The sequence below is a fragment of the Nerophis ophidion genome, linkage group LG19, assembly GCF_033978795.1.
Source record: "Nerophis ophidion isolate RoL-2023_Sa linkage group LG19, RoL_Noph_v1.0, whole genome shotgun sequence".
Classification (NCBI taxonomy): domain Eukaryota; kingdom Metazoa; phylum Chordata; class Actinopteri; order Syngnathiformes; family Syngnathidae; genus Nerophis; species Nerophis ophidion.
In genome coordinates this window covers 48,680,665-48,708,130 of record NC_084629.1, presented here as the reverse complement: position 1 = coordinate 48,708,130, position 27,466 = coordinate 48,680,665, and the positions used below count along the sequence as shown (strand labels likewise).

The 27,466-nt window shown below is 40.8% G+C and overlaps 2 protein-coding genes across 9 annotated transcripts in view; both read right to left on the bottom strand.

Moving 5' to 3' along the window:
* atf2 (activating transcription factor 2) overlaps window positions 1-18,362 on the bottom strand; it is a 90,823-nt gene extending 72,461 nt beyond the window's left edge. For 6 of the 8 annotated variants that reach the window (XR_009803022.1, XM_061880202.1, XM_061880198.1 and 3 more), the window contains exons 1-8: window positions 17,000-18,362; window positions 16,476-16,548; window positions 9,827-9,923; window positions 8,882-9,000; window positions 8,690-8,815; window positions 8,285-8,460; window positions 5,670-5,772; window positions 1,112-1,198 (exon numbers count right to left, since the gene is read on the bottom strand). Coding sequence is in view for 6 of the 8 variants with exons in the window: in XM_061880202.1 (XP_061736186.1) it covers window positions 1,112-1,198; window positions 5,670-5,772; window positions 8,285-8,460; window positions 8,690-8,815; window positions 8,882-9,000; window positions 9,827-9,923; window positions 16,476-16,548; window positions 17,000-17,103 (885 nt within the window). In the remaining 2 variants the exon portion in view is untranslated. The remainder of the gene's footprint in view (window positions 1-1,111; window positions 1,199-5,669; window positions 5,773-8,284; window positions 8,461-8,689; window positions 8,816-8,881; window positions 9,001-9,826; window positions 9,924-16,475; window positions 16,549-16,999) is intronic. The other 2 variants (XM_061880204.1, XR_009803023.1) reach the window with 2 other exon arrangements.
* A 150-nt stretch (window positions 18,363-18,512) lies between these two features.
* On the bottom strand, window positions 18,513-25,983 carry LOC133538511 (ATP synthase F(0) complex subunit C3, mitochondrial-like). The gene is made up of 5 exons (XM_061880205.1): window positions 25,924-25,983; window positions 25,626-25,724; window positions 19,180-19,254; window positions 18,887-19,077; window positions 18,513-18,813 (listed from the first exon to the last, which is right to left on the bottom strand). The coding sequence occupies exons 2-5, from the start codon at window positions 25,662-25,664 to the stop codon at window positions 18,699-18,701; spliced, it is 420 nt and encodes a 139-aa protein (XP_061736189.1). The 5' UTR covers window positions 25,665-25,724; window positions 25,924-25,983; the 3' UTR covers window positions 18,513-18,698.
* Between the last annotated feature and the right edge of the window lie 1,483 nt (window positions 25,984-27,466).

The window sequence follows — 27,466 nt, the reverse complement described above, 5'->3', positions numbered from 1 at the left end:
AACGATGTGGGAACAAATGAATGGGGAAATAAAGTGAGTTTGCTACAGTAAGAAAGAGTTAGATAAAGTAAGAGTAAGTTCAAAAACCTGTGTGGCTAAATTCCACCATACCTGACTGCCATTACCCATAATACATTGTGTCCAAAACCTTATAACCACACAGATCCTTCCGCCATGTATGCAATTAAACAGCTTATTATGTTAAATCCACCATGGACATGACTCTCATAATATTATGTTAGATCCACTATGGACTGGACATTCACAATATTATGTTAGACCCACTATGGACTGGACTCTCACTATTATGTTAGATCCACTATGAACTGGACTTTCACAATATTATGTTAGATCCACTATGGACTGGACTCTCACACAAATACTAAGGTACAACTCTATTCCAATTTAATACTGTATATAATGTCTCCACATCTGCGGTCCCCTCCAAGGTTTGTCATTGTCATGCCATTGGGTTGAGTTTTTCTTTGCCCTGATGTGGGATCTGAGCAGAGGATGTCGTTGTGGCTTGTGCAGCCCTTTGAGACACTTGTGATTTAGTGCTATTTAGTACATCGATTGATTGATTGATTGATTGAAGTTGATGTTGTTATCATTAGAGGAACTACTCTGCTGGATCCTACCTTGATTCGATTATTAGGGACCGAATGTCTCTTTTGGGACGGAGGACCCTATCGAATTTCTAGCGTTTTATTCTTTCTTTATTATTATTCCGCAGCTTTGAGTGGACTCTCACTGTTATGTTAGATCCACTATGAACTGGACTTTCACAATATTATGTTAGACCCACTTGACGTCGTTTGCTCTCGGTCTCTCCTAGAGGGGGGGGTTGCCACCATATGTGGTCCTCTCCAAGGTTTCTCATAGTCATTCACATCGACGTCCCACTGGGGTGAGTTTTTCCTTGCCCTTATGTAGGCTCTGTACCGCGGATGTCGTTGTGGCTTGTGCAGCCCTTTGAGACATTTGTGATTTAGGGCTACATAAATAAACATTGATTGACTGTGATCTCACTGCCAGGGCACACTATAGTTCATAAGTAACATACATTTTGTAAATATGTCATTAAAAAGTAAGAAATGTTCACAAATACCAGTTTTGCCTGTGATTGAGCGGGCTGTGGCGAAGGGGGTCCAGGGATGCCGGGGACATTAGGCACAACGGAGACAGGTCTGACAATCTGACAGCAGAGACACAGAATTAGTCTTCCCCAGTAGAACGCAGCCTCCCGCTCCCCCACAAACACACAAACATAAGCGGCAGAGTCCCCTCATATCTCAGCCTCATTATGTCGGATGGCCCGTTATTTAGTGGAGGCGGCGCCACATGGAGATGCAGTGTGTGCGCTAATGAACCTCTGCCTGGCTGCGTGAGAGCATATGGGCAGGGGGAGCTGCAGAGGGGATGAGAGACACAAGTCAGAAGGCCAGAACTGGACGGAGGGAGTCGGGTGGGGCCTGCGAGTGGGGGTGGGGTTGGAACAAAAGGCCCGTCGTCTAATATCTGATCTGGTCATGGCTCAGTGGACACAAGCTCCCACAATGGTAGCAGCTTAAAAATATCTATTTTGTCTCAAAAGATTTGTAACTCTAGCACGAGCTGGACTCATAATGGGATTGCAGAACACATTAGCGGTAATCCGAGTGCTATGCCAGAAATCAAGAACGTTGATTTGACTTGAACAAGGACAAATGACAAAGTGTGCTGGACGGGTTCCTTGTTGTGCTTCAGCCAATTCCCGTGTAGTCGTCACAGCCATGCAAAGTCCATTACATCCCTCGCTCGCTCCCCAGATCCAAATTGACTGCCAAATTTGCGGCGTCAAAGTCGTAAACAGTTCCTGCTGTCCAAGAGAATAGAAGACAGCCAAGGACAAAATGTGGCATTAATCAATCACTAAGTGTTGTCTGAACATCACTTGAGGAGGACTCGCGTTCTATTAGCCATCAAATGTGGACCTTGACCAGCACCTAATCTCCCTTACAGACTCAGTCAAATCACACAAGTATCATGTACCGTACTCTTCGGAGTATAAATCGTTCCGGAGTATAAGTCGCACCTGCCGAAAATGTATAAAAGAGAAGGAAAAAAACATACTGTATATAAGTCGCACTGGAGTATAAGTCACAGCTTTGGGGAAATTTATTTGATAAAACCCAACACTAAGAATAGACATTTGAAAGGCAATTCGAAATAAATAAAGAATAGTGAACAATCTTGCCGATTGTATTGTACCGTATGTTCCGGCAAGAAATCTGTGTTCAGTAGACTCCGGCTTATTAGTGATTCCTAAAGCCCCAAAAAAAGTCTGCAGGCTATAGAGTGTTTTTTTCCGTTCGGGCTCCAGTACTCTGGAATGCCCTCCCGGTAACAGTTCGAGATGCTACCTCAGTAGAAGCATTTAAGTCTCACCTTAAAACTCATCTGTATACTCTAGCCTTTAAATAGACCTCCTTTTTAGACCAGTTGATCTGCCGCTTCTTTTCTTTTCTTTTGTCTCCTATGTCCCCCCCTCCCTTGTGGAGGGGGTCCGGTCCGATGACCATGGATGAAGTACTGGCTGTCCAGAGTCGAGACCCAGGATGGACCACTCGCCTGTGTATCGGTTGGGGACATCTCTACGCTGCTGATCCGCCTCCGCTTGGGATGGTTTCCTGTGGACGGGACTCTCGCTGCTGTCTTGGATCCGCTTTGAACTGAACTCTCGCGGCTGTGTTGGAGCCACTATGGATTGAACTTTCACAGTATCATGTTAGAGCCGCTCGACATCCATTGCTTTCGGTCCCCTAGAGGGGGGGTTGCCCACATCTGAGGTCCTCTCCAAGGTTTCTCATAGTCAGCATTGTCACTGGCGTCCCACTGGATGTGAATTCTCCCTGCTCACTGGGTGTGAGTTGTCCTTGCCCTTTTGTGGGTTCTTCCGAGGATGTCGTAGTCGTAATGGTTTGTGCAGTCCTTTGAGACATTTGTGATTTGGGGCTATATAAATAAACATTGATTGATTGATTGATTGAACAACAGGCTGAATAAGTGTACGTTATATGAGGCATAAATAAGCAACTGCTATGTTAACCTAACATATTATGGTAAGAGTCATTCAAATAACTATAACATATAGAACATGCTATACCTTTACCAAACAATCTGTCACTCCTAATCCATAAATCCCATGAAATCTTATACGTCTAGTCTCTTACGTGAATGAGTTAAATAATATCCATCCATCCATTTTCTACCGCTTATTCCCTTTTGGGGTCGCGGGGGGCGCTGGCGCCTATCTCAGCTACAATCGGGCGGAAGGCGGGGTACACCCTGGACAAGTCGCTACCTCATCGCAGAGCCAACACAGATAGACAGACAACATTCACACTCACATTCACACATTAAGGCCAATTTAGTGTTGCCAATCAACCTATCCCCAGGTGCATGTCTTTGGAAGTGGGAGGAAGCCGGAGTACCCGGAGGGAACCCACACATTCACGGGGAGAACATGCAAACTCCACACAGAAAGATCCCGAGCCTGGATTTGAACCCAGGACTGCAGGACCTTCGTATTGTGAGGCAGACACACTAACCCCTCTGCCACCGTGAATTTGATATTTTACGGTAATGTGTTAATAATTTCACACATAAGTCGCTCCTGAGTATAAGTTGCAACCCTGGCCAAACTATGAAAAAAACTGCGACTTATAGTCCGAAAATTACGGTATTTATCTCGGGACACCGACAGCACTGTTACTCTGATTTACCTACAACCAAAAGCATAAGTGATTGTACTACTTAAATTTTGCTAACATTCAAAAATTTGCATCAATACGAACGGCCCATCGAATCTTAGATAAAACTGCACCAGCGCCACTTAAGCACTTTGTCTAGTTTACATCTGCTATGACAACTAGAAAAACATGATCCTCCACCAGGGGGCAGTGTAGTGTACCCAGATGTAGGGCTGGGCAGGTATATATGCAATATATCACGGGTTTGTCTCTGTGCGATATAGAAAATGACTACATAGCAATATTGGAGTAAACGTTCTCACCAAGTTGTTTTAAACTGTGGGCTCTTCCCACTCCTTCTTGTGTCTCCTTCTCAGAGTGTAAGTGCAGGTTCTTACACACCTCACATACGGTCACCTCATAAGTCACATACAGCAGAGAGGTAGCAGCGTGGCTAACGTTAGCCGTGATGCTAGCGGATAGTTGCAAAGGTGCGAAAGAAGGTGCGAATCTGGTAACAAATGAAGGAAGAATTAATTCCCAAGAAAAATGGCACTGGGTCTATCGTCTGGCGGAGGTTCAGCTTCAAAGTATTCTTCTTCCTCCAAACACGAGGAATTGAGTTGATACCAAAATGGATACATGGATGATACAGCAGAGGATTGGGAGAATGTCATGTGGTCAGATGAAACCAAAATAGAACTTTTTGGTATAAACTCAACTCCTCGTGTTTGGAGGAAGAAGAATACTGAGTTGCATCCCAAGAACACCATACCTACTGTGAAGCATGGGGGTGGAAACATCATGCTTTGGGGCTGTTTTTCTGCTAAGGGGACAGGACGATTGATCCGTGTTAAGGAAAGAATGAATGGGGCCATGTATCCTGAGATTTGGAGCCAAAACCTCCTTCCATCAGTGAGAGCTTTGAATGCTTGACCAAATACTTATTTTCCACCATCATTTACAAATAAATTCTTTAAAATTCCTACAATGTGAATTCCTGGATTTTGTTCACATTCTGTCTGTCACAGTTGAAGTGTACCTATGATGAAAATGACGGACCTCTGTCATCATTTGAAGTGGGAGAACTTGCACAATCGCTGAATGACTAAATACTTTTTTGCCCCACTGTATATCCACTTATATCATTTTGTAGTATGGAAAGTTAAAAAAGTTTTGATGAAGTAAAATTACTCGAACAATGTAGGTATGAAAAATACTAACCTTCTTATTATTAACTGACTACTATGGACTTATTTTGTCTTTAATTCAGTTTAAGTGTAGAGGTAATAGTTTTTTTTTCTTGGTAACACCGAGTGGTGACAATAATTCATTAAAATAAGCTCATGATGCGGAAGTTGAATGATACAGATACGTTTGTTACTGGATAGTTTTTACTACACGTTTGTCTTGGAGACTTGATCCTTGTAAGGAATGTCTGACTATAATTATTTGATACTTATTTATATTGACAAATGTGGTGTTTTGGACTGCAATATTGTATCATTAGGACACGTTTTAGGTATGTCTAGCTTGTGTGCTTAGCTGTTGTAAATCCGCTAGTTCCTGGTAGCCTATAGCCTACCATTTTAAACCTTTTCTAAATGACTTTACAAAAAACAAAGAGGGCAAACCTTTTGTGATTATTGAAGGATATTTAGATTAGAACTGACTGTACAGCTTTGCACAACTAAAAGTGCTGCAGGACTGCTCGTCTCGGAGCTTATATCAGAGATTCTAGATGCAAGCCGATATCATCCGATACTTTTTTTTTGCTGACATCGGATCAAATCAAAATCGGATCGCGACCCCACCTACTCATAACATCCCAATAATTGTCATCTAGGAAAAACATAATGTAAAAGACATAGATATTTTGTAAATTAGTAACCAGGAATACAATTGACATGAAGATCAGAAATGTAACCGACTCACTGGAATATGTACACTGGAACTGGTAATGGATGCTGGAATGGCGACTGGCATGGTCTGCCCGTTAGGCAGCTGTAAGAGCACAGGAAAGGCGCCAGACACTGGCCTAGAGCAGGAAACAGACATCTTTGTCAAGAATAGACCTGCATAATGCTATGTTAATAAGTAATCCAACAACAAAAACACAAAGTGATGGCAAAGATCAAACATTCAGTCCTATTCAAGCAACAAGTGATGAACGAAGAAGAAACACCCATTGAGCTCAAGCAACATGATTCAATACAGTTTTACAATCATCAGTCTTGATATGGACGTCTGTTAGGCAACTCAAATCAAATGTAGTCTTTTAAACAATTCTAGGGAAGCATAGATGACTTTAGGAAGAATTAGGTTATGTTCACTGTGAGTTGTACTCACTGGTGTTGTCATCTACTTAGACAATACCAATACTGTCTATGTTGACTTAGTTTGTGTACAATAGTACAGTGGCACCTCGGTTTTCGTGAGTAATGTGTTTTGAAACGTCAGACCAAGACCAAACACACATTTGTCCAATAAAAAAATGATGCAAATATAAATACCAACTAAAAACAGGATAATTATACTTTTACAAGCAGAAAACAATGTGAAATACATATATCGGTAAGTAACGATTGAAAGGAATATTTACAAGCGGTAGAAAATGGCCAAATGGATTAAAGACTATTTGTGAACTTAGCGGTTAGGGGAGAGGGAAGAGCAAAGGAGGGGACACAATTAACTTATGTTGTCTGTCTGTGTTGGCCCTGCAATTGATTGATTGATTGATACTTTTATTAGTAGATTGCACAGTACAGTACATATTATTAGTAGATTGCACAGTACAGTACATATTAGTAGTAGATTGCACAGTACAGTACATATTAGTAGATTGCACAGTACAGTACATATTATTAGTAGATTGCACAGTACAGTACATATTATTAGTAGATTGCACAGTACAGTACATATTATTAGTAGATGGCACAGTACAGTACATATTATTAGTAGATTGCACAGTACAGTACATATTCTGTACAATTGACCACTAAATGGTAACACCCCAATAAGTTTTTCAACATGTTTAATTCGGGGTCCACGTTAATCAATTCATGGTATATGAGGTGGCGACTTGTCCAGGGTGTACGCCGCCTTCTCCCAGAATGCAGCTGACATAGGCTCCAGCACCCCCCGCAACCCCAAACAGGGACAAGCGGTAGAAAATGGATGGATGGAGTGGAAAGTCAGAGTTGTTTACTTGCTCACTTTCTGTAATGTGTTCCCCTTAAACTGTTCCCCCTGCAACCTCCTGTATATTAGCTAGGAACCTTTACATTACAACACTATTTTAACAGACACAACCTTTATACTGCGGTATGACTTCATACTTGAATTTCATGGTGTTTCTCACCTTCTACATCAAAGTGCTTACACTTAATGACAATTTTTTAGGGCAACTATTAAGGCACTGAAGGTCGCCGTACAGCAATTGCAAAAAATACAGGCGTAAATAAATAAAGCAATTTTCTTTGGCCCGATTGTGGCTTATTTTGTTGCCATACTAAATAGGTGTCTGAAATTTGCCTAACACTGAAAAAACCCAGTGTGCATGAACACCACATCCGTGAGACAGACATAGAAACCACACCCACACACATCCATCCATCCTCTACCGCTTGTCCCTCTGCTGGAGCCTATCCAAGCTGCAGTCGGGCGGAAGGCGGAGTGCACCCTGGACAAGTCACCAACTCATCACAGGGTGCAGGGACACAAAACTTTCACACTCACATTCACAGACTAGAGCCAATTTTAGCGTTGCCAATCATCCATCCATTTTCTACCGCTTCTACCTTTCTGGGTCGCGGGGGGTGCTGGAACCTATCTCAGCTACAATTGGGCGGAAGGCGGGATACACCCTGGACAAGTCGCCACCTCATCACAGGGCCAACACAGATAGACAGACAACATTCACACACTCGAGCCAATTTTAGTGTTGCCAATCAAACTATCACAATAAAGATTATTAAAGGAATACCAGGCTAGAATCTGTCTATCGTGTCTCAACTTGAAAAAACCCCACATTGCATTCTTCACAGAAACTGAAGAGTGAGTCACTTGTTCATTCTTGTTTTTATACTAAATTCCATGGGGAAATGCGCGCGCTATTGGACTAGTTTGTTCGGCGCAATGTTTGGTCGAAGGATATCTGAGATACATTTTTGGCAATGATTCTCGTTGAAAACCAAGGTAACACTGCACATTTATACTTATTTCCTAAGCTGTACACCAACTACTGTAAGTTATATCCAATATTTATGTTCATGGTACTGTCCATTGATGAGATATAAGAAATAGTTGCTGCAATGTGAGATTTCTAAATGATTTCATTACCTAAAAAAAACAAAAAAGGCACGGTCACCTTGAAAGAAAAAAACAACTGCAGCCAAAATTAAGATTTTGCAAACTGTACTTAAATTAAAAACAAAACAAGCACATGCTCCAACTCAGACAAAACTGCACAAAATGAAAAAAAATATATAATTTAAAAATGAAGTGATGATTGGAGGAATTAACTCTGATTTTTGTTCTGTGTTACTTACACTATAGGCCTATTAGTGGATGGGACTTGGGTAATAACAGAGCTAGATGTTGGCGATGGGAGCGCTCGCTGTATAACATTAGCCTCTGAGGTTGCTAGGAGTACATTGGGAACTTGGAGGGAGGCAGGATGGACTATAGTGGATGTTGGCAGCGAGGCTGGCTGCAAAGATAAGTCCTGGAAACATCACACAACATCTTAGCTGCAGACAATATGCGCTTTTGTCTCAAAGTTAAAGAGATGGAGAGAGGAGAAAACAAATATTAATAATTAAACAGCCATCAACAACTTCTCATAACAACAGAATCTTTGGACTGAAGTCATGATATAGATGTTAGTAATAGTGGATTTAAAGAGGCAGATCCCAAATAAATGGACTCTATGACTTGTTAGAGCATTGGTTCACCTTGTCATCATTAGTGGTTGATTCTGGGTGAGGCAGCGGGCTACCTCGATTGGCCTCCTGTGCTGTGGGCTCTTCCGTTTTGTTGCGTATGATCGGAGTGGCGAGAGGTGACAAATCCAGTGGCAGCTGCAGAAAATATGAATGGACATCAGGAACGCCAACATAGTGTAGAGAATAGTCTCAAAGCCCGACCTTTTTAACGCCATCTTCAGCCACTTTTTTGAAGTCGTGGTCAAAAGGGCTTGTGAGTTCATTAAACAGCCCTACTTCCTCGCAGTTCTTCAAAAAGCGTGTAGGTGTGGGCGTTTGGTCTGCCATGGAAAAGATAGATGAGTGGGTGAAAACATTTCAATGAGAACGGAAGTCAAGTGAAGTCAGACTATTTATATCTATATATCTCTATATCAGGGGTCGGGAACCTTTTTGGCTGAGAGATCCAAAAAGCCAAATATTTTAAAATGTATTTCCGTAAGAGCCATATAATATTTTTTTTAACACTGAACACAACCACACGCGTGCATTTTTAAGTAAGACTAACATTTCTAGAGTATAATAAGTCTCTTATTCTTTGTAATACCATTGTTATTCTGAAGCTAACTGTGGAGGGGGTGTGGCCCACGGGCCTGCAGCGAACTGGGGTGTGCCAGGACAGGTCTCGTAGATGGCTCACCTGAGCCTTGTTATCTAATCACCTGTCGCTCTGTTATAAGCAGCAGCCAGGAGGAGAGATGGGGTTGGGGCTGGAGCCAGAGCGCGAGCGAGAACGAAAGAGAAACATACAATTGCTGGAAAGCAACTGAGAGACTTATTGAAAAATAAAACAATAGTGTAACCCTGAACCGTCGTTTTTACCACTGCAGCCGCAAGCCGGAATGGATGATTAAAAAACGTAATCTTTAAAGTTAAAAAAGTTAAAGTACCAATGATTGTCACACACATACTACATGTGGCGAAATTATTCTCTGCATTTGACCCATCACCCTTGATAATCGAATCCCGGCCCCAAGAATCGACATTGAATCGGATCGTGGGACACCCAATGATTCCCAGCCCTAATATTTTGGTTATGGTACCACAACCATATGAAACTTAATTGCGGTTTCTTCTGTAAAAAATAGAAGTGAAAGAAACTCTTACCAGCTATAATGACGCTTTCGGTCCTTGCTGGACCAAATTTGAGGGTCATCTCATGTTTGTGCTTGTGGACAGCCAAGTGGTCTTCATTTGTGAATCTCTATGAGGACAAAAAAAGAACAAAGACCTGAAGGTTGCAACAGGAAACTCAAAAACTGTTTTGACACAAACATACTTTTTTTTTTTTAAACCTAGCTATTGTAATGCTTTTGTTATCATGGAGTTGAGAAGTACAAGTACAATTATGGAGGTGAGTTGTGATTTGTCTTTCTGTGAACATATATTTTAATAAAGGAAGAAAACACAAGATTAACCCAAAGTATTTTTGCAACACACTAAAATGAACTTAAAAATTGAAAAACATACAGTGGCAGGTTTGCAAGATAAATAAATGATAAATGGGTTGTACTTGTATAGCGCTTTTCTACCTTCAAGGTACTCAAAGCGCTTTGACAATACTTGCACATTCACACACACATTCACACACTGATGGAGGGAGCTGCCATGCAAGGCGCCAACCAGCACCCATCAGGAGCAAGGGTGAAGTGTCTTGCTCAGGACACAACGGACGTGACGAGGTTGGTACTAGGTGGGAATTGAACCAGGGACCCTCAGGTTGCGCACGGCCACTCTTCCACTGCGCCACGCCGGTGATGACAGTAATGTCCCTATTGAAGTCACCTTTTTTATATTTTAAGCATTGCCTTTACAGTTAATTTAAAAGTATTTAACTTAACAGTTAAAAAAAAATGTTATTTTCCTGAAAGAATCAATAAAGTATTATCTATCTATCTATGTATGTGAATATAAGTTTTATGAAGGCAACAACTTTACCCTGGAACTAGTTAATAAACTATATATTTCTATATTAAAAAACTAAATAAAATAGGAACAGATTAGAGCTTGGCAAGCCTGCTAGAATGGAGCAACCAGCTTGAGAGGTTTTGTGAAATATTATGCAAACGTGCACAGTCAAATGATACAATTTCTGCATTTGTTTACAAATAATGAGTTTTGATTATGTTGAATGTTTATTAGTTATACCCATTAACAATTAATCAAAACAACAAAACATTCCTACTCAGTGGCCTAGTGGTTAGAGTGTCTGCCCTGGGATGGGTAGGTTGTGAGTCCAAACCCCGGCCGAGTGATACTACAGACTATAAAAATGGGCGCCATTACCTCCCTGCTTGGCACTCAACATCAAGGGTTGGAATTGGGGGTTAAATTACCAAAAATTAATACTGGGTGCGGCCACTGCTGCTGCTCACTGCTCCCCTCACCTCCCAGGGGGTGAACAAGGGGACACGTTTCACCACACCTAGTGTGTGTGACAATCATGGGTACTTTAACTTATATATACAAACAGTTTTATATATATATATATATATATATATATATATATATATATATACCTAAATATATATATAATTAAAGGCTTACTGAAAGCCACTACTAGCGACCACGTAGTCTGATAGTTTATATATCAATGAAGAAATCTTAACATTGCAACACAAGCCAATACGGCCGCTTTAGTTGACTAAATTACAATTTTAAATTTCTCGCCGAAGTATCCTGCTGAAACGTCCCAGTATAATGACACGTGCGTGTGACGTCACGCATTGTAGAGGACATTTTGTTCCAGCATCGTTCCCAGCAATAAGTCATCTGTTTTCATCGCATAACTCCACAGTATTCTGGACATCTGTGTTGCTGAATCTTTTGCAATTTGTTCAATGAATAATGGAGACATCAAAGAAGAAAGCTGTAGGTGGGAAGCGGTGTATTGCGGCCGCCTTTAGCAACACAAACACAGCCGGTGTTTCATTGTTTACATTCCCGAAAGATGATGGTGAAGCTTTACTATGGAATGGAGCGGTCAAGAAAACACGGTTGGATTGGACCACACACACAAAGTACAGTGTATTATGCAGCGATCATTTCGAAAGCTCGTAATTCAAAGAGGGTCCCTTGCGAAGGGCACAGATGGGCATCCCCACCACCCGCCGACTGGTGCTGAAGAAAGGTGTGGGGACGACCTTCAGGTTGTACAGGTACGATCGTATGATCTCACTATAACACTAGTAACACAATTGGCAGATAAGGGATTTTCCAGAATTCCATCCATCCATCCATTTCCTACCGCTTATTCCCTTTCGGGGTAGCGGGGGTCGCTGGCGCCTATCTCAGCTACAATCGGGCGGAAGGCAGGGTACAGAATTATCCTACTAAATTTGTCTAATAACATCTGAATCGCTCCCACTGTATAGTCTTTTTTTTTTTTTTTTTCTAGTCCTTCACTCTCACTTTCCTCATCCACGAATCTTTCATCCTCGCTCAAATTAATGGGCAAAACGTAGCTTTCTCGGTCCGAATCGCTCTCGCTGCTGGTGGCCATGATTGTAAACAATGTTCAGATGTGAGGAGCTCCACAACCCGTGACGTCACGCGCACATCGTCTGCTACTTCCGGTTTATCAGCACCGAAAGTGGCAAACGTTATCGTGGATGTTCTCTACTAAATCCTTTCAGCAAAAATATGGCAATATCGCCAAATGATCAAGTATGACAAATAGAATGGAGCTGCTATCCCCGTTTAAATGAGAACATCTCTTTTCAGTAGGCCTTTAACTTACTGGTTTAACATATTCATTTCTGCAGCCCTAAAGTATATTATTGTATTTGTAGTTGACAGCGACTTGGGACTGCGATGCTTAATGCTGAGAGCACTGCACTCTAAGTACATGCAAACTTGGGCCGTGTCCCCACAAACATGGATACTTCATAACCCATACTTTTCTCTGCGTTAAGGCCTTTTGTCCACACGCAAAAGCATACTTTTGTCCTTAAAAGAGAGTAAGCTTTCTAATTCACTGGTAATATTCGAGTAGGCCCGCGGCCCTCAGTAGTGGAAAAGTTGGGCCCCAAGGTTAAAAATGTTAAGGACCCTTGGTCGAGTACATCAAAAATAATAACAGGTGTCATGTCACAAAGTCAGCCGTTGCTGCTTTTCTAGCTTTCTGATTGGACACGTCGTGCATGGCAGCTGGTGGTTGGAGATCTTTTGAGCGTTTTTGAAACAATCCGTCTTCGTGTGGACATGGCAATATATCCATTGTAAAATCCTCATTGTTTATAAATTAGTATAGATTTGAGCATATATCCTGTTGGGTGAGGGACAATTTAAAAAAAATACATAAATGACAATAAGAAGTTGCTCAGGAGGGGTCATAAATAAGCTAACTGGCATAAACTGAAACTACATTGGCATGTAAACACTTTAAAGTCCTACTGAAATGAGATGTTCTTATTTAAACGGGGATAGCAGCTCCATTCTATGTGTCATACTTCATCATTTCCCCATATTGCCATATTTTTGCTGAAAGGGTTTAGTAGAGAACATCGACAATAAAGTTTGCAACTTTTGGTCGCTAATAAAAAAGCCTTGCCTGTACCGGAAGTAGCAGACGATGTGCGCGTAACATCACGGGTTGTAGGGCTCCTCACATCTGAACATTGTTTACAATCATAGCCAGCAGCAGCGAGAGTGATTCAGACCGAGAAAGCAACGATTTCCTCATTAATTTGAGCGAGGATGAAATATTCGTGGATGAGGAAATTTAGAGTGAGGGACTAGAAAGAAAAAAAAAAGGTGATTGCAGTGGGAGCGATTCAGATGTTTTTAGACACATTTACTAGGATAATTCTGGAAAATCCCTTATCTGCCTATTGTATTGCTAGTGTTTTAGTGAGTTAAATAGTACCTGAAAGTCGGAGGGGTGTGTCCACGGGTGTGTTGACGCCAGCCACAGCAGGACAGAAGCTCCGCTGATCTCCGGTAAGAGCCGACTTATTACCACAATTTTCTCACCGAAAACTACCGGTTGACATGTAGTCGGGATCCATGTTCGCTTGACCGCTCTGATCCATAGTAAAGCTTCACCTCCGGGAATTTTAAACAAGGAATCACCGTGTGTTTGTGTGGCTAAAGGCTAGAATCTTCCCACCTACATTTTTCTACTTTGACTTCTGCATTATTAATTGAACAAATTGAAAAAAATTCAGCAACACAGATGTCCAAAATACTGTGTAATTATGCCATTAAAGCAGACTACTTATAGCTTGGATCGGGCTGGAAAATAATGTCCGCTACAACCGGTGACGTCATCATACAGCGACGTTTTCAACACGACACTTTGTGGGAAATTTTAAATTGCAATTTAGTAAACTAAAGCGGCCGTATTGTCATGTGTTGCAATGTAAATATTTCATCATTGATATATAAACTATCAGACTGCGTGGTCGCTAGTAGCGGCTTTCAGTAGGACTTTAAATATGATTGAATGTGCCAGCTTTTCAACTTACAGTCCTGGTCAAAAGTCTACATACACGTGTACAGAACATCATGTCATGGCTGTCTTTAGTCACCAATCATTTCTACAACTATCATTTTTTGGTGATTGAAGCACATACTTGTTGGTCACAAAAAAAAAACATTAAGTTTGCATCTTTTATTAATTTATTATGGGTCTACTGAAAATGTGATCAAAAGTATACATACAGCAATGTTAATATTTGCTTACGTGTTCCTTGACAAGTTTCACTGCAATAAGGCACTTTTGGTAGCCATCCACAAGCTTCTGCTTGAATTTTTGACCACTCCTCTTGACAAAAATGGTGCAGTTCAGCTAAACTGTTTTGGGCTTCTGACATGGACTTGTTTCTTCAGCATTGTCCACACGTTTAAGTCAGGACTTTGGGAAGGCCATTCTAAAATCCTTCATTCTAGCCTGATTTAGCCATTCCTTTACCACTTTTGACGTGTGTTTGGGGTCATTGTCCTGTTGGAACACCCAACTGCGCCCAACACCCAACCTCCGGGCTGAGGATTTTAGTTTGTCCTGAAGAATTTGGAAGTAATCCTCCTTTTTCATTGTCCCAATTACTCTCTGTAAAACACCCGTTCTATTGGCAGCATAATACTACCACCACCATGCTTGATGGTGGGTATGGTGCTCCTGGGATTAAAGGCCTCACCTTTTCTCCTCCAAACATATTGCTGGGTATTGTGGCCAAACAGCTCCATTTTTGTTTCATCCGACCACAGAACTTTCCTCCAGAAGGTCTTACCTTTGTCCATGTGATGTCAGATGAAACAAAAATGGAGCTGTTTGCCCACAATAATAAGGCCTTTAATCCCAAGACCACCATCCTACCGTCAAGCATGGTGGTGGTAGTATTCTGCTCTAGGCCTGTTTGGCTGCCAATGGAACTGGTTCTTTACAGAGAGTAAATGGGACAATGAAAAAGGAGGATGACCTCCAAATTCTTCAGGACAAGCTAAAATCGTCAGCACGGAGGTTGGGTCTTGGGCGCAGTTGTTCCAACAGGACAATGACCCCAAACACACCTCAAAAGTGGTAAAGATATGGCTAAATCAGGCTAGAATGAAGGTTTCAGAATGGCCTTCCAAAAGTCCTGACTTAAACATGAGGACAATGCTGAAGAAACAAGTCCATGTCAGAAAACCACCAAATTTAGCTGAACTGCACCAATTTTGTCATGGAGTGGTGACAACGTCAACCAGAAGCTTGTCAGTAGCTTGTGGATGGCTACCAAAAGTGCCGTATTACATTGAAACTTGCCAAGGGACATGGAAGCAAATATTAACATTGCTGTATGTATACTTTTGATCACATTTTCAGTAGACCCATACTAAATTCATAAAAAGAAGCAAACTTCATGAATGTTTTTTGTGACCAACAAGCATGTGCTCCAATCACTAAATCACAAAAAAATAAGATTTGCAGAAATGATTGGAGACTCAAGACAGCCATGACATTATGTTCCTTAAAAGTGTATGTAAGGGAAGAGTGGATGGTGAGATCGACAGGCGGATCGGTGCGGCGTCTTCAGTAATGTGGACGCTGTATCAATCCGTTGTGGTGAAGAAGGAGCTGAGCCGGAAGGCAAAGCTCTCAATTTACCGGTCGATCTACGTTCCCATCCTCACCTATGGTCATGAGCTTGGGTTATGACCGAAAGGACAAGATCACGGGTACAAGCGGCCCAAATTAGCTTCCTCTGCCGGGTGGCGGGTCGCTCCCTCTAGAGGGGGGGGGGGGGTCGCCTACATATGTGGTCCTCTCCAAGGTTCTCATAGTTCTCATTGTCACCGATGTCCCACTGGGTGTGAGTTTTCCTTGCCCTTATGTGGGCCTACCGAGGATATCGTAGTGGTTTGTGCAGCCCTTTGAGACACTAGTGATTTGGGGCTGTATAAATGAACATTGATTGATTGATTGAGATAGGGTGAGAAGCTCTGTCATCCGGGAGGAGCTTAAAGTTAAGCCGCTGCTCCTCCCCATGGAGAGGAGCCAGATGAGGTGGTTTGGGCATCTGGTCAGGATGCCACCTGAACGAGGTGTTTGGGGCATGTCCGACCGGTAGGAGGCCACGGGGAAGACCCAGGACACTTTGGGAAGACTCTGTCTCCCGGTTGGCCTGGTAATGCCTCGGGATCCCCCGGGAGGAGCTGGACCAAAGTGGCTGGGGAGGGGGAACTCTGGGCTTCCCTGCTTAGGCTGCTGCCCCCGCGACCCGACCTCGGATAAGCGGAAGAATATGGATGGATGGATAAAAGCAGGTCTTACCTGTCCACAGCCAGGTGCAGTGCATTGAAAAGGTTTATCATCACTCATATTAAGGGAATCCTGTTCTGTCACCCTGAAACGAGAGCAGTACTTTGGGTTCGTCAAAATGTCTAAATATAAATCATCTTTGAAGCAAGTATGTGTGGCTCGAGATGCTGGTGAAGAGATGTGTGAACAAAGCCCGCCAAAGATGGGCGGTTACTACTAGTTGTTGACATCGCTCATCCCAACACAACACTCATTTACAATCAAAGATTAAACACCAGTCATATGTCGCATTGTTAAACATTTCCAACTCAAACAAAAGCCATTATATTATCGCGGAAGACGAGCATTTGTTCTATAGTCGCTTCCGTCAACTAGCCTTCGCCGCAGTGGACACACAAGCGTCGCCGTGTTTGGACTTTAATGGCCTTTCTCCAAAGGGGATTTTCAGTTTTTATTTCTAAACAAACAACGGCACTGCCAATGTCAAGATTATGGCTGCAGGTCGTCCACATCATCTTACTTACTTACTTACTTACCCACTCCGCCAGCCACGACCCTCCTTGCTGTCCCAGATCCCGCGTCTGCTCCAAACCATCGCGAGAATAGCCACACACTTCCGGACGTCACACAATGACGTCATGCATTTCGACAAGCGGGTATGTTCTCACAGCTGATGGTATTGTTACATACAACAGTGTTTTTCAACCTTTTTTGAGCCAAGGCACGTTTTTTTCACTGGAAAAAATCCCAAGGCACACCAGAAAACATTGACATTTTTTACTCAGCAGCCGATATTGACAGTAAAACCATGCATCACCAAAGCTCTTGTCTCAAAGTAGTTGCACTGACACCATCTGTCACATCACACTGTGACTTATTTGGAGCTTTTGGTTGTTTTCCTGTGTGTAATGTTTCTTATTTTGTTGTTGTCATGCCATGTACGGATGCACTTTGTGGACGCCGTCTGCCGCTCCACACGCTGTAAGTCTTTGCTGTCGTCCAGCATTCTGTTTTTGTTTACTTTGCAGCCAGTTCAGTTTTAGTTTAGTCTTGCATAGCCATCCTTTAGCTTTAATGCCTTTTCATAACGGCACTCGCCTTTTGTTCATTTTTGGTTTAAGCGTTAGATACCTTTTTACCTGCACACTGCCTCCCGCTGTCGTCCGAAAACATTTTGATCACTCTGCCAAGCTCCAGACACAGTCAACAACGGGACATTTGCGGATTATAATTACTGGTCCAGGTGTACACCGCCTTCCGCCCAAATGCAGCTGAGACAGGATCCAGCACCACCCGCGACCGCGAAAGGGACAAGCGGTAGTAAATGGATGGAGGGTTTGCAAAAAAAAGTTTTAACCCAATTAGGTGGAATGACATCCTCTCCCACGGCACACCAGACAATATCTCACGGCACAGGGGCAGTTGTTGAAAAACACTGATATAGAAAGATGGTTCATATTCTTGTTGCTCATAATCGTGGTGTGACAGAAATGCCAAAGTATATTTAATTTAAAAAAAAGCAGTATTTCATATTCACTATGAAATTTAAATAATTGAGCATTTCACACAATACAGTATTTGCAAAACACCCCAATTAACAAGCATAAATGCCAGTTTTGTTAGATGTTTAACCAGACTTCAGTGTATAACAACCAGTTTGATGTAAAAATATGCTTATTGTTCATTGATAAATTCAGATGAATCTTTAACGTGGTAAAATTTTAGACTGCTTGTGTTGTAATCAATGTTAGTACTAGTTTAAAATGAACTTCCGATTCTTTATACCAAACAAGGTCAACAACATTCCCCAGGTCATTTTAAAAACTTTCTAATTTATTCAATGCCATTTACAAAAGCGAACACTCCTCTGTGCCTAAAACCAGAAATATGGAAGTTGCACTAACGCATCAAGGAGGTGGTGGACCCAAAAAAAAGCTTCCATGTAATGCTTTAAGGAAGCAAGTCTTTTGTACTAATCACAGAAAAGATGTCATTCCAAAAAGATGCTTTTGGTTAGCAGCGTTGCAGACATTAAATCTAGCGCAACTGTTAAATAGTCAAATACATGTATTTTAATCAAGTAATTTCTTACATTTGTACAATACATGTCTTTGCTCATTTTGACAGTGCCCAAGAGCCTTGAAAATGTACATTTCCATGACACTAACACGGAACAATTTAGGATGCCAGAATAAAGTGTAGTCACATCTGTAATGAAAGTGGAACGGCAGAGTTTTACATGGCAAACAGGATAAGGAAAGCGACCATCAAACAGAACAGTCCCATGGCTTCAGACAGGGCAAATCCCAGGATGGCATAGGAGAACAGCTGCTGCTTCAGGGATGGGTTCCTGCAAAGAAAACAATCACAGATCTTTAAAATGCAATTTAGAAGCAACATTGGGTCAACAAAAACAAACAAACCTAGCATAGCCGATAATCAGACTGCCAAACACAGTCCCGATTCCCGCGCCAGATCCAGCTACACCGACTGTGGCAGCTCCGGCACCAATAAACTTAGCAGCGGTGTCGATGTCCCGACTGACGGCGCTTGTCTGAAAGCCCCTCAGTGTGACCTGAGTGAAAGGGCTTTGTGGCATCAGAGAAACGGCGTTCTGGAACAAGAACAGCTGCAAAATTAGTACACCGCCTCAAGATTTCTGACAGATTAAATGAAAAACATTTAATGCATCAGACCAAGCTAGAAATCTTATAACCTCTGTGTTGACCTCAGGCCTGGAGAGCACGGAGGCCGACAGAGGTCTGTAAAGAGCCCGGGAACCAGCACGGACCTGCAACAGGTAAATAAGCACTTACAAAATATCACTTACGCACCAAAGGAATATACTATTGTACCATCTGCCCTAAACATGAGCAAAAAGCAGATAGAAGGCACCTTGAATGAACATGAGAGTAGCATAAGCTCAGTATGACCTGTAGCATGAGGAGGGGTGTCAGGAAGTGCAACTTATTAACAATAGTTGCAATTACAATTAAATACTTCAAGTATGTGGAATAATTTACCTTGTGGATCAATAAAGTTTGTTTTAGTCTTAAGTAAAAAATCTATGTGCACGCTAATGTAGATCCTTCGGCAGCAATACATTTAGGACAAGAGTGAGCTTAAACCCCTCAAATAGAACTATATCTCAGGACTATTCCTACAACTGTGCAATGGCAGCTGATCACCAAGCTGCTTGTTGTTTTACATTACCAAGGACAGTACACACCCTGGCTTCCACCTGTTCGACCTGCTACCACCGGGCAGAAGCTACAGGTGCATCTAAGGGTTGTCCCGATCCAATATTTGGATCGGATCGGCTGACGATATTTGCCCAAAAAATGCGTATCTGCAAGGCATGGGAAAATGCCGATCCAGTTTTTTTTAAAAAAAGGTCTGTGTTTTCCAACGCCCTGATTTAAATAATACATTCCACTCTTCTGCTGCTCCCTAAGCTCCGTTCCGCATTTGCCAGCACACCTTCAACACATCCACAGGTCTGTGTTCTAACCTTTAAGACGACCATGTGAATTATAAATTACGGTAAAAATGTCAGCTGTGTGGGATTATTTTACCCTACAAAACAAAAAAGATGAAGAGGTGGAGTGCAAAACATGCCACAATAAAGTCAAGCGTGGTGGTAAAGTTATGACATTTTAATGACGCTTGAGAGTGAGAGGCTTTTTAGCACAGCCTCACTCATTGATGAACACAGGAGCAGGGTGACACCTGAGCATCTTGAAGTGCTCGTCTTTGTTAGAAAGAATCTCCCCATTATGTTCGGACTTCAATTGTTTGCCCCCCCCCCCCCCCTGACTGGAGCAAACAATTGAAAGGAGTGTGTAGATAGTTTTTTTGTTTTTTTTCAGTTTACAAGAGCGGATAGTTTTTTGGGTTTTTTTTCAGTTTACACTTGTTCAAGAGCAAGTATTGATGCTGAGTTATAGACATTTTATCCCACTCAGGTTGTTTGTGTGTTTTTCTTTTTTTAATATTTACAGCATTATTTGCACTTTATACTGTTCAATTTTTTACTGTTTAATGATGCCATTTCTGTTTGTCATGTATAATTTTTTCTATTTTGTGTTTATCCTTGAATACCAACCATTGTGTATTATTCAAACTCACCTAATTCAGCTGGCTAGTTGTTATCAAGAGTACTAAAACCCTTTTCAACATGAATCTGACAATTAAGTAGGCTAAATAACTTCAAACTTTAATACATGCTCGGATAGACCAGTATCGGTATCGGATCGGAAGTGCAAAACAATATTGGTATCGGATCGGAAGTGCAAAAACCTGGATCGGGACATCCATAGGTGCATCAGAGCCAGAACTAACAGGTTCAGAGACAGCTTCTTTCCCAGAGCTCTTGCAATCTTCAATTCAAACTTGTAATAAATAACTCACCCCTATACAAGATTCTACCCTAGGGACGGCATGGCGCGGTTTGGAGAGTGGCCGTGCCAGCAACTTGAGGGTTCCTGGTTCAATCCCCACCTTCTACCAACCTCGTCACGTCCGTTGTGTCCATGAGAGAGAAAATTTCACCCTTGCTCCTGATGGGTGGTGGTTAAGGCCTTGCACAGCAGCTCCCGCCATCATTATGTGAAAGGATGTGTGAATGTGGAAATAGTGTCAAAGCGCTTAGAGTACCTTGAAGGTAGAAAATCGCTATAAAAGTATTACCCATTTACCCTAATACCCTACTGTGTAATATTACCCTTTGAGTGCAATACGTCCGACACTGATTGTTATGACTTTATTACCCCGGGACTCTTGTTTTTTTTAATGTAGATTTTACAGTATTGTGTTTATTGTACAGGATTGCTTATTGTTTTATTTGGATTGTAGTCTATTTCAACTCTTATATTTTTATCTTAATTACTTCTTGTGTGATTTGCTTTCATTCCATATTTGTTTTCACTACTGCACCTTAAGTTGGAGTCCTTAATCTTGTTATATGCAAATATGACAATAAAGTCCATTGTATTCTATTCTGGTATAACTTCTGAATGTTATTACTTTATTACTCCGGTACTCTTGTTTTGTTCTGTATATTGTAAAGTATTTTTGTATACTGTACAGGATTGCTTATCGTTTTTATTGGATAGTAGTCTGTTTATTTCAATTCTTAATTTTTTTTATCTTTATTACTTCTTGTGATTTATTTTCATTCCATATTTGTTTCCACTACCGCACCTTAATTGGAGTCCTTAATCTTGTTAAATACACGTATAATTAATTACAATAAAGTCCATTCTATTCTATTGGCCCTAGTGTGTGAATGTTGTCTGTCCATCTGTGTTGGCCCTGCGATGAGATGGTGACTTGTCCAAGGTGTACGGCACATTCCTCCTGATTGAAGCTGAGATAGACCCCCCCCCCCAAAGGGAATAAGCGGTAGAAAATGGACTTCTTGTGTGATTTATTTGTATTCCATATTTGTTTCCACTACCACACCTTAAGTTGGAGTCCTTAATCTTGTTATATACAAGTATAATTAATGACAATAAAGTCCATTCTATTTTATTCTAGTAGTAGCTTCTGACTTATTATTTTATTCCTCCAGTACTCTTGTTTTGTTCTGTAGATTGTACAGTGTTTTGTATATTGTACAGGATTGCTTATAATCTTTATTGGATAGTAGTCTGTTTCGATTCTTATTTTTTTAATCTTTATTACTTCTTGTGTGTTTTATTCCATATTTGTTGCCACTATTGCACCTAAAGTTGGAGTCCTTAATCTCGTTATACACAAATATAATGGCAATAAAGTCTACTGTATTCTATTCTTTTAGTAGCTTTTGACTGTTATTATTTTATTACTCCGGTACTCTTATTCTGTATATTGTACAGCATTTTGTATATTGTACAGGATTGCTTATCATTTCTATTGGATAGTAGTCTATTTATTTCAATTCTTATTTTTTGTATCTTTATTACTTCTTGTGTGGTTTATTTTCATTCCATATTTGTTTCCACCACTGCACCTTAATTTGGAGTCCTTAATCTCATTATATGCAAATATGACAATATAGTCCTTTCTATTCTATTCTGGTAGTAGCTTCTGACTGTTATTACTCCAAAAATCTTGTTTTGTTCTGTGTATTGTACAGTATTTTGTATATTTTACAACATTGCTTCTTGTTTTAATTGGGCTAATAGTCTGTTTATTTCAATTCTTATTTTTTTATCTTTAAAACTTCTTATGGGATTTATTTGAATTCCATACTTGTTTTCACTACCGCATCTTAAGTTGGACTCCCTAATTTTGTTATATATAAGTATAATTAATGACAATAAAGTCCATTCCATTCTATTCTAGTAGTAGCTTCTGACTTGTATTACTTTTATTACTTCAGTACCCTTGTTTTGTTCTTTAAATTGTACAGCATTTTGTATATTGTACAATATTGCTTATTGTTTTAATTTGGATAGTAGTCTGTTTATTTCAATTCTTATTTGTTTATCTTTAATACTTATTGTTTGATTTATTTGTATTCCATATTGTTTCCATTACCGCACCTTAAATTGGAGTCCTTAATCTCATTATATACAAATATGACAAGAAAGTTCATTGACAGGCTGGTCAGCAACACCGGGGCCCCGCAGGGCATAGTTCTCTCCCCCTTCCTCTTCACCATTTACACCACCGATTTCCACTATCAGTCAGAGTCCCTTCCACTTTCAGAACTTTTCTGATGACTCCGCGATAGTTGTGTGTATTGAGGATGGTGATGATGAGGAATACAGGGCACTGGTGGAGGACTTTGTCACATGGTGTGGAAAGAACCACCTCCAGCTCAATGTGACAAAGACCAATTCTTCCTCCTGAGAAGGAGGAATAATACTCCGGCGACCCCCGTTTCCATCAGGGGGGTTGATGTGGACATGGTTGAGGATTATAAATACCTCGGAGTACAAATCGACAACAAGCTGAATGGGTCAAAACATGCTGAGGCCCTCTACAAGAAGGGAGGCTGGGATCCTTCAACGTCTGTACAAAAATGTTGAAGATGTTCTACGAGTCGGTGGTGGCGGACGCTTTCTTGTACGCCGTGGCTTGCTGGGGCAGCGGGCCGATAGAGAAGGCCAGTAACGTGGTGGGAGCGGAGCTGGACTCTCTAGCGGTGGTGTCAGAGACGAGAAGTCTAGCAAAATTCCGAGCCATTATGGACAACACCTCCCACCCACTACACTCGGACCTTGTGGAGAGAATGAGCAAGTTCAGTGGAAGGCTCAGACTCCCAAAATGTAACACGGAACGACACGAGGTCCTTCATACCGACAGTCATCAGACTGTATAATGCATATGTTCCTTGACTGCACTTAAATGTAGAATATATGTAGAGTAACGTATTTTAAGGACTATAAGTCGACGTTTTTTCATAGTTTGAACGTGGGTGCGACATATTCTCCGGAGCGACTTATGTGTGAAATTATTAACACATTACCGTAAAATATCAAATATTTTTTATCTCAATCGCGCGAGTGACAAAGAAATGTCCGCAATCGTCACACACATGTCAGCACGCGTCATTCACACGCCAACCAATAAGAATTCGGCGGGGGGCGGGTCATGGCAGAAGTGCATTGTGGGTCATGATATCCTAACTGCTATATGCTATACGCTACTGCCGGAGCTATTAAAAAAGGATCACATCAACATTGGCGGTAACTTATAAAAACTGAGAAAGACTGAACTAAAATGGCGCCGAAAACAAAATCGAATACGGCAGATTACAAACTGGACGTAGTGAAATATGCTACAGAGAACAGCAATCGAGCAGCAGAAAGAAAGGACGCTAACGGGGCGCATACCAGAGGCGACACAGAGGAAGAAGATTTCATGGGATTTATGGATTAGGAGTGACAGATAGTTTGGTAAAGGTATAGCATGTTCTATATGTTGTAGTTATTTCAATGACTCTTACCATAATATGTTTGGTTAACATAGCAGGCACCTTCTCAGTTGGTTATTTATGCCTCATATTACGTACACTTATTTAGCCTGTTGTTCACTATTCTTTATTCATTTTAAATTGCCTTTCAAATGTCTATTCTTGGTGTTGGGTTTTATCGAATACATTTCCCCCAAAAATGCGACTTATACTCCAGTGCAGGGGTAGGGAACCCATGGCTCTCGAACCAGATGTGGCTCTTTTGATGACCACACCTGGCTCTCAGATAAATCTTAGCTGACGTTGCTTACCGGGATAAGTATTTAATAATTCCGCTGGTAATCAGTGTTAAAAATATTCTTCAAAATATAAAACATTCTCATGCATTTTAATCTATCTATCCGTTTCTAACGCACCTGTTCGAGAAGTCGCATTAATGGTAAAAAGTATAGCTAACTTCAGAATAACAACGTCATTAAAAAGAATAAGAGATGCTCACATTTAGTTGTTGTAATCTGGGGAAAGTCCAAATGAACGAGGAGGCGTAGAATTGTACAAGTGTACAGGTCTACGGGTTTCTCTCATTGAGCTAAATTGATTCCTGTCTCTGTTTAATTCCTTGCTTCTTGTCTGTTTAATAGATGTCATCAGTGTTTGAACCTGGCAGTTGTATTCGGTGTTAATAATGTTATATGGCTCTTTTGGAAATACATTTTAAAATATTTGGCTTTCATGGCTCTCTCAGCCAAAAAGGTTCCCGACCCCTGCTCCAGTGCGACGTATATATGTTTCTTTCCTTCTTTATTGTGCATTTTAGGGCGGTGTGATTTATACTTCGGAGCGATTTATAATCCGAAAAATACGGTATATTCATATTATTCATATATTATTTATTTTTATTAAAGTTTATTGTGAGCGAACTGTGGTGCTGAATTAAGTACTTTCTGTTCTATATTCTGGTGGTTAGCTTCCAGATAGCAGTGGCTAACAGTCACTCCAAATGACCTTAGCCAGCAGCCATCACTGGTAGCTCCCAGCTCAAAAGGGAGGAGACAAAGTGTGCAAAAAGGACGCCATTGAGTAGCAACAGCCATCAAATTTAATCACAAATACGAATTGGCTGTCAAAAGCTGCTTTAGCATTAGCTGGCTAGGCTAGGCTGCAGACACCCTTGCCAAGTTCATTCAAAGGCCCGCATCGGCTTAGTGATGCTATTCAGGGTTGCAATTTACAATCATCCAGAAATGCAAATAACTCACCAGAGCCGGGGAGGAAACAAACTTCGCACAGGCGTACATTTTCTTCTTCAAGTAGTTTTTTTACCGCTTTGGTGAAGTCTGGTATGAACCCGGGTCTCACTGGGGAGGGAAGAGCGGACACAACTAAGGTCAAACGGGTGTTAAAATAGCTATCAGAGAAAATAAAGCCACTATTTCATGCCCCGACGTCTATTCTACATACTACCCCACTTGACATGCAGTAATTGTACGTTTGAAAGGAGGATGAAAAGGGATAAAGATGAGATGTTGCTGACAGCGACTGCCATTACACACTTACCGACTGCAGAAGGTCGAAACACAGTCAGCGAATGCGCATGCGCGGCGGGGGAATAAGTAGGGACCCGGATGGTGACAGCGGAAGGTCATTTCACTGCAACTTTATTTAAAAGACATTTCAAAATAAACGTTCACTATCCAACAACTCACTCCCATTATTTGGTTTAGTAACTTTATATCATTGAGTTTATACAATTGTAACCAATTTTTATGGTTTTGCCTCTCTGTAATGTTAAGTTCCTGTTATACAGTATATGCCTTGAGTTCTTTTTGCCTTCAAAATAAGAGCTCAAGGCATATACTGTATATATTTTATGGTTTTGCCTCTTTGTGATGTTAAGTTCCTGTTAACTAAGTAGGAATGCATGTGTATGTTTGATAGTTTACCGGGTTGTGCAAACAAACTATGCTATCACGTTAAGGAACACTTTCATTGGCTTGAGTATTTCGTTGGCCCCTATCCAACTGTTGTTTTTGTGGTAGTACAATGGTATCATGTATCAGAGGGGAAAAGCCACCACCATTTACTTTGAAATAGTAAGATACAAGTTGAAAATAAAACACATTTAAACAGTAATCCACATATATTATTCATGTTTTAAACATCAAGAAGTCCAAAAATTAGATTATCCAGATAAAAGTGCTCGATACCGTGGTAGAGCGCAATATGTATGTGTGGGAAAAATCACAAGACTAATTCATCTCTACAGAACTGTTTCATGAGGGGTTCCCTCAATTGTCAGGAGATTGAGGGAACACCTCATGAAACAGTTCTGTAGAGATGAAGTAGTCTTGTGATTTTTCCCACACCTATATATATATATATATTGTTTTAGACATGTTGATGTTTAAAACATGAATAATGTCTAATTCTAAGTCTATAAATGTGTGTCTGTGTGTGTGTGTGTGTGTGTGTGTGTGTGTGTGTGTGTGTGTGTGTGTGTGTGCACAACTAACTTTGCTGCCATCCATCCATCCATTTCCTACCACTTATTCCTTTCGAGGTCGCGGGGGGCGCTGGCGCCTGTCTCAGCTACAATCGGGCGGAAGGCGGTGTACACCCTGGACTAGTCGCAACCTCATCGCAGGGCCAGCTCACATTCTTTCCTTTTTTTTTTTTTTTACTGGAAATAGTGAAATAAATATTGAAAATAAAACGATGTCAATTAGATAATAACATATAATATTATATTAGTCAAACAGTAAAGCAAACATTGAGCATGTATTAACCATCAAATGTATCATATACATGGATTATGGTGTTATTCATAATAAAGAAAATTAAGGCTGAGAGAGGAAAGTAAGATACACATTGAAAATGAAACACATTTAAACAGTAAACCATATGTATTAATCATATATAGCAAAGTTAGTGAAACACCAAATTAAATAATATATATACTGTACATATATAATACAACGGGATATATATATATATATATATATATATATATATATACATATATATATAATTATATATATATATATGTATATATATACATATATATATAATTATATATATATATATATATATATATATATAT

What these genes read in the sequence shown, in the direction of transcription:
- LOC133538511 (XM_061880205.1), bottom strand. Translation starts at nt 25,664, where the DNA reads ATGTACGCCTGTGCGAAGTTTGTTTCCTCCCCGGCTCTG. An exon ending in TTGTTTCCTCCCCGGCTCTG is followed by an intron (nt 19,255 to 25,625) that starts GTGAGTTATTTG and finishes TACCTGTTGCAG; the next exon opens with GTCCGTGCTGGTTCCCGGGC. An exon ending in CTGATTATCGGCTATGCTAG is followed by an intron (nt 18,814 to 18,886) that starts GTTTGTTTGTTT and finishes TTTTCTTTGCAG; the next exon opens with GAACCCATCCCTGAAGCAGC.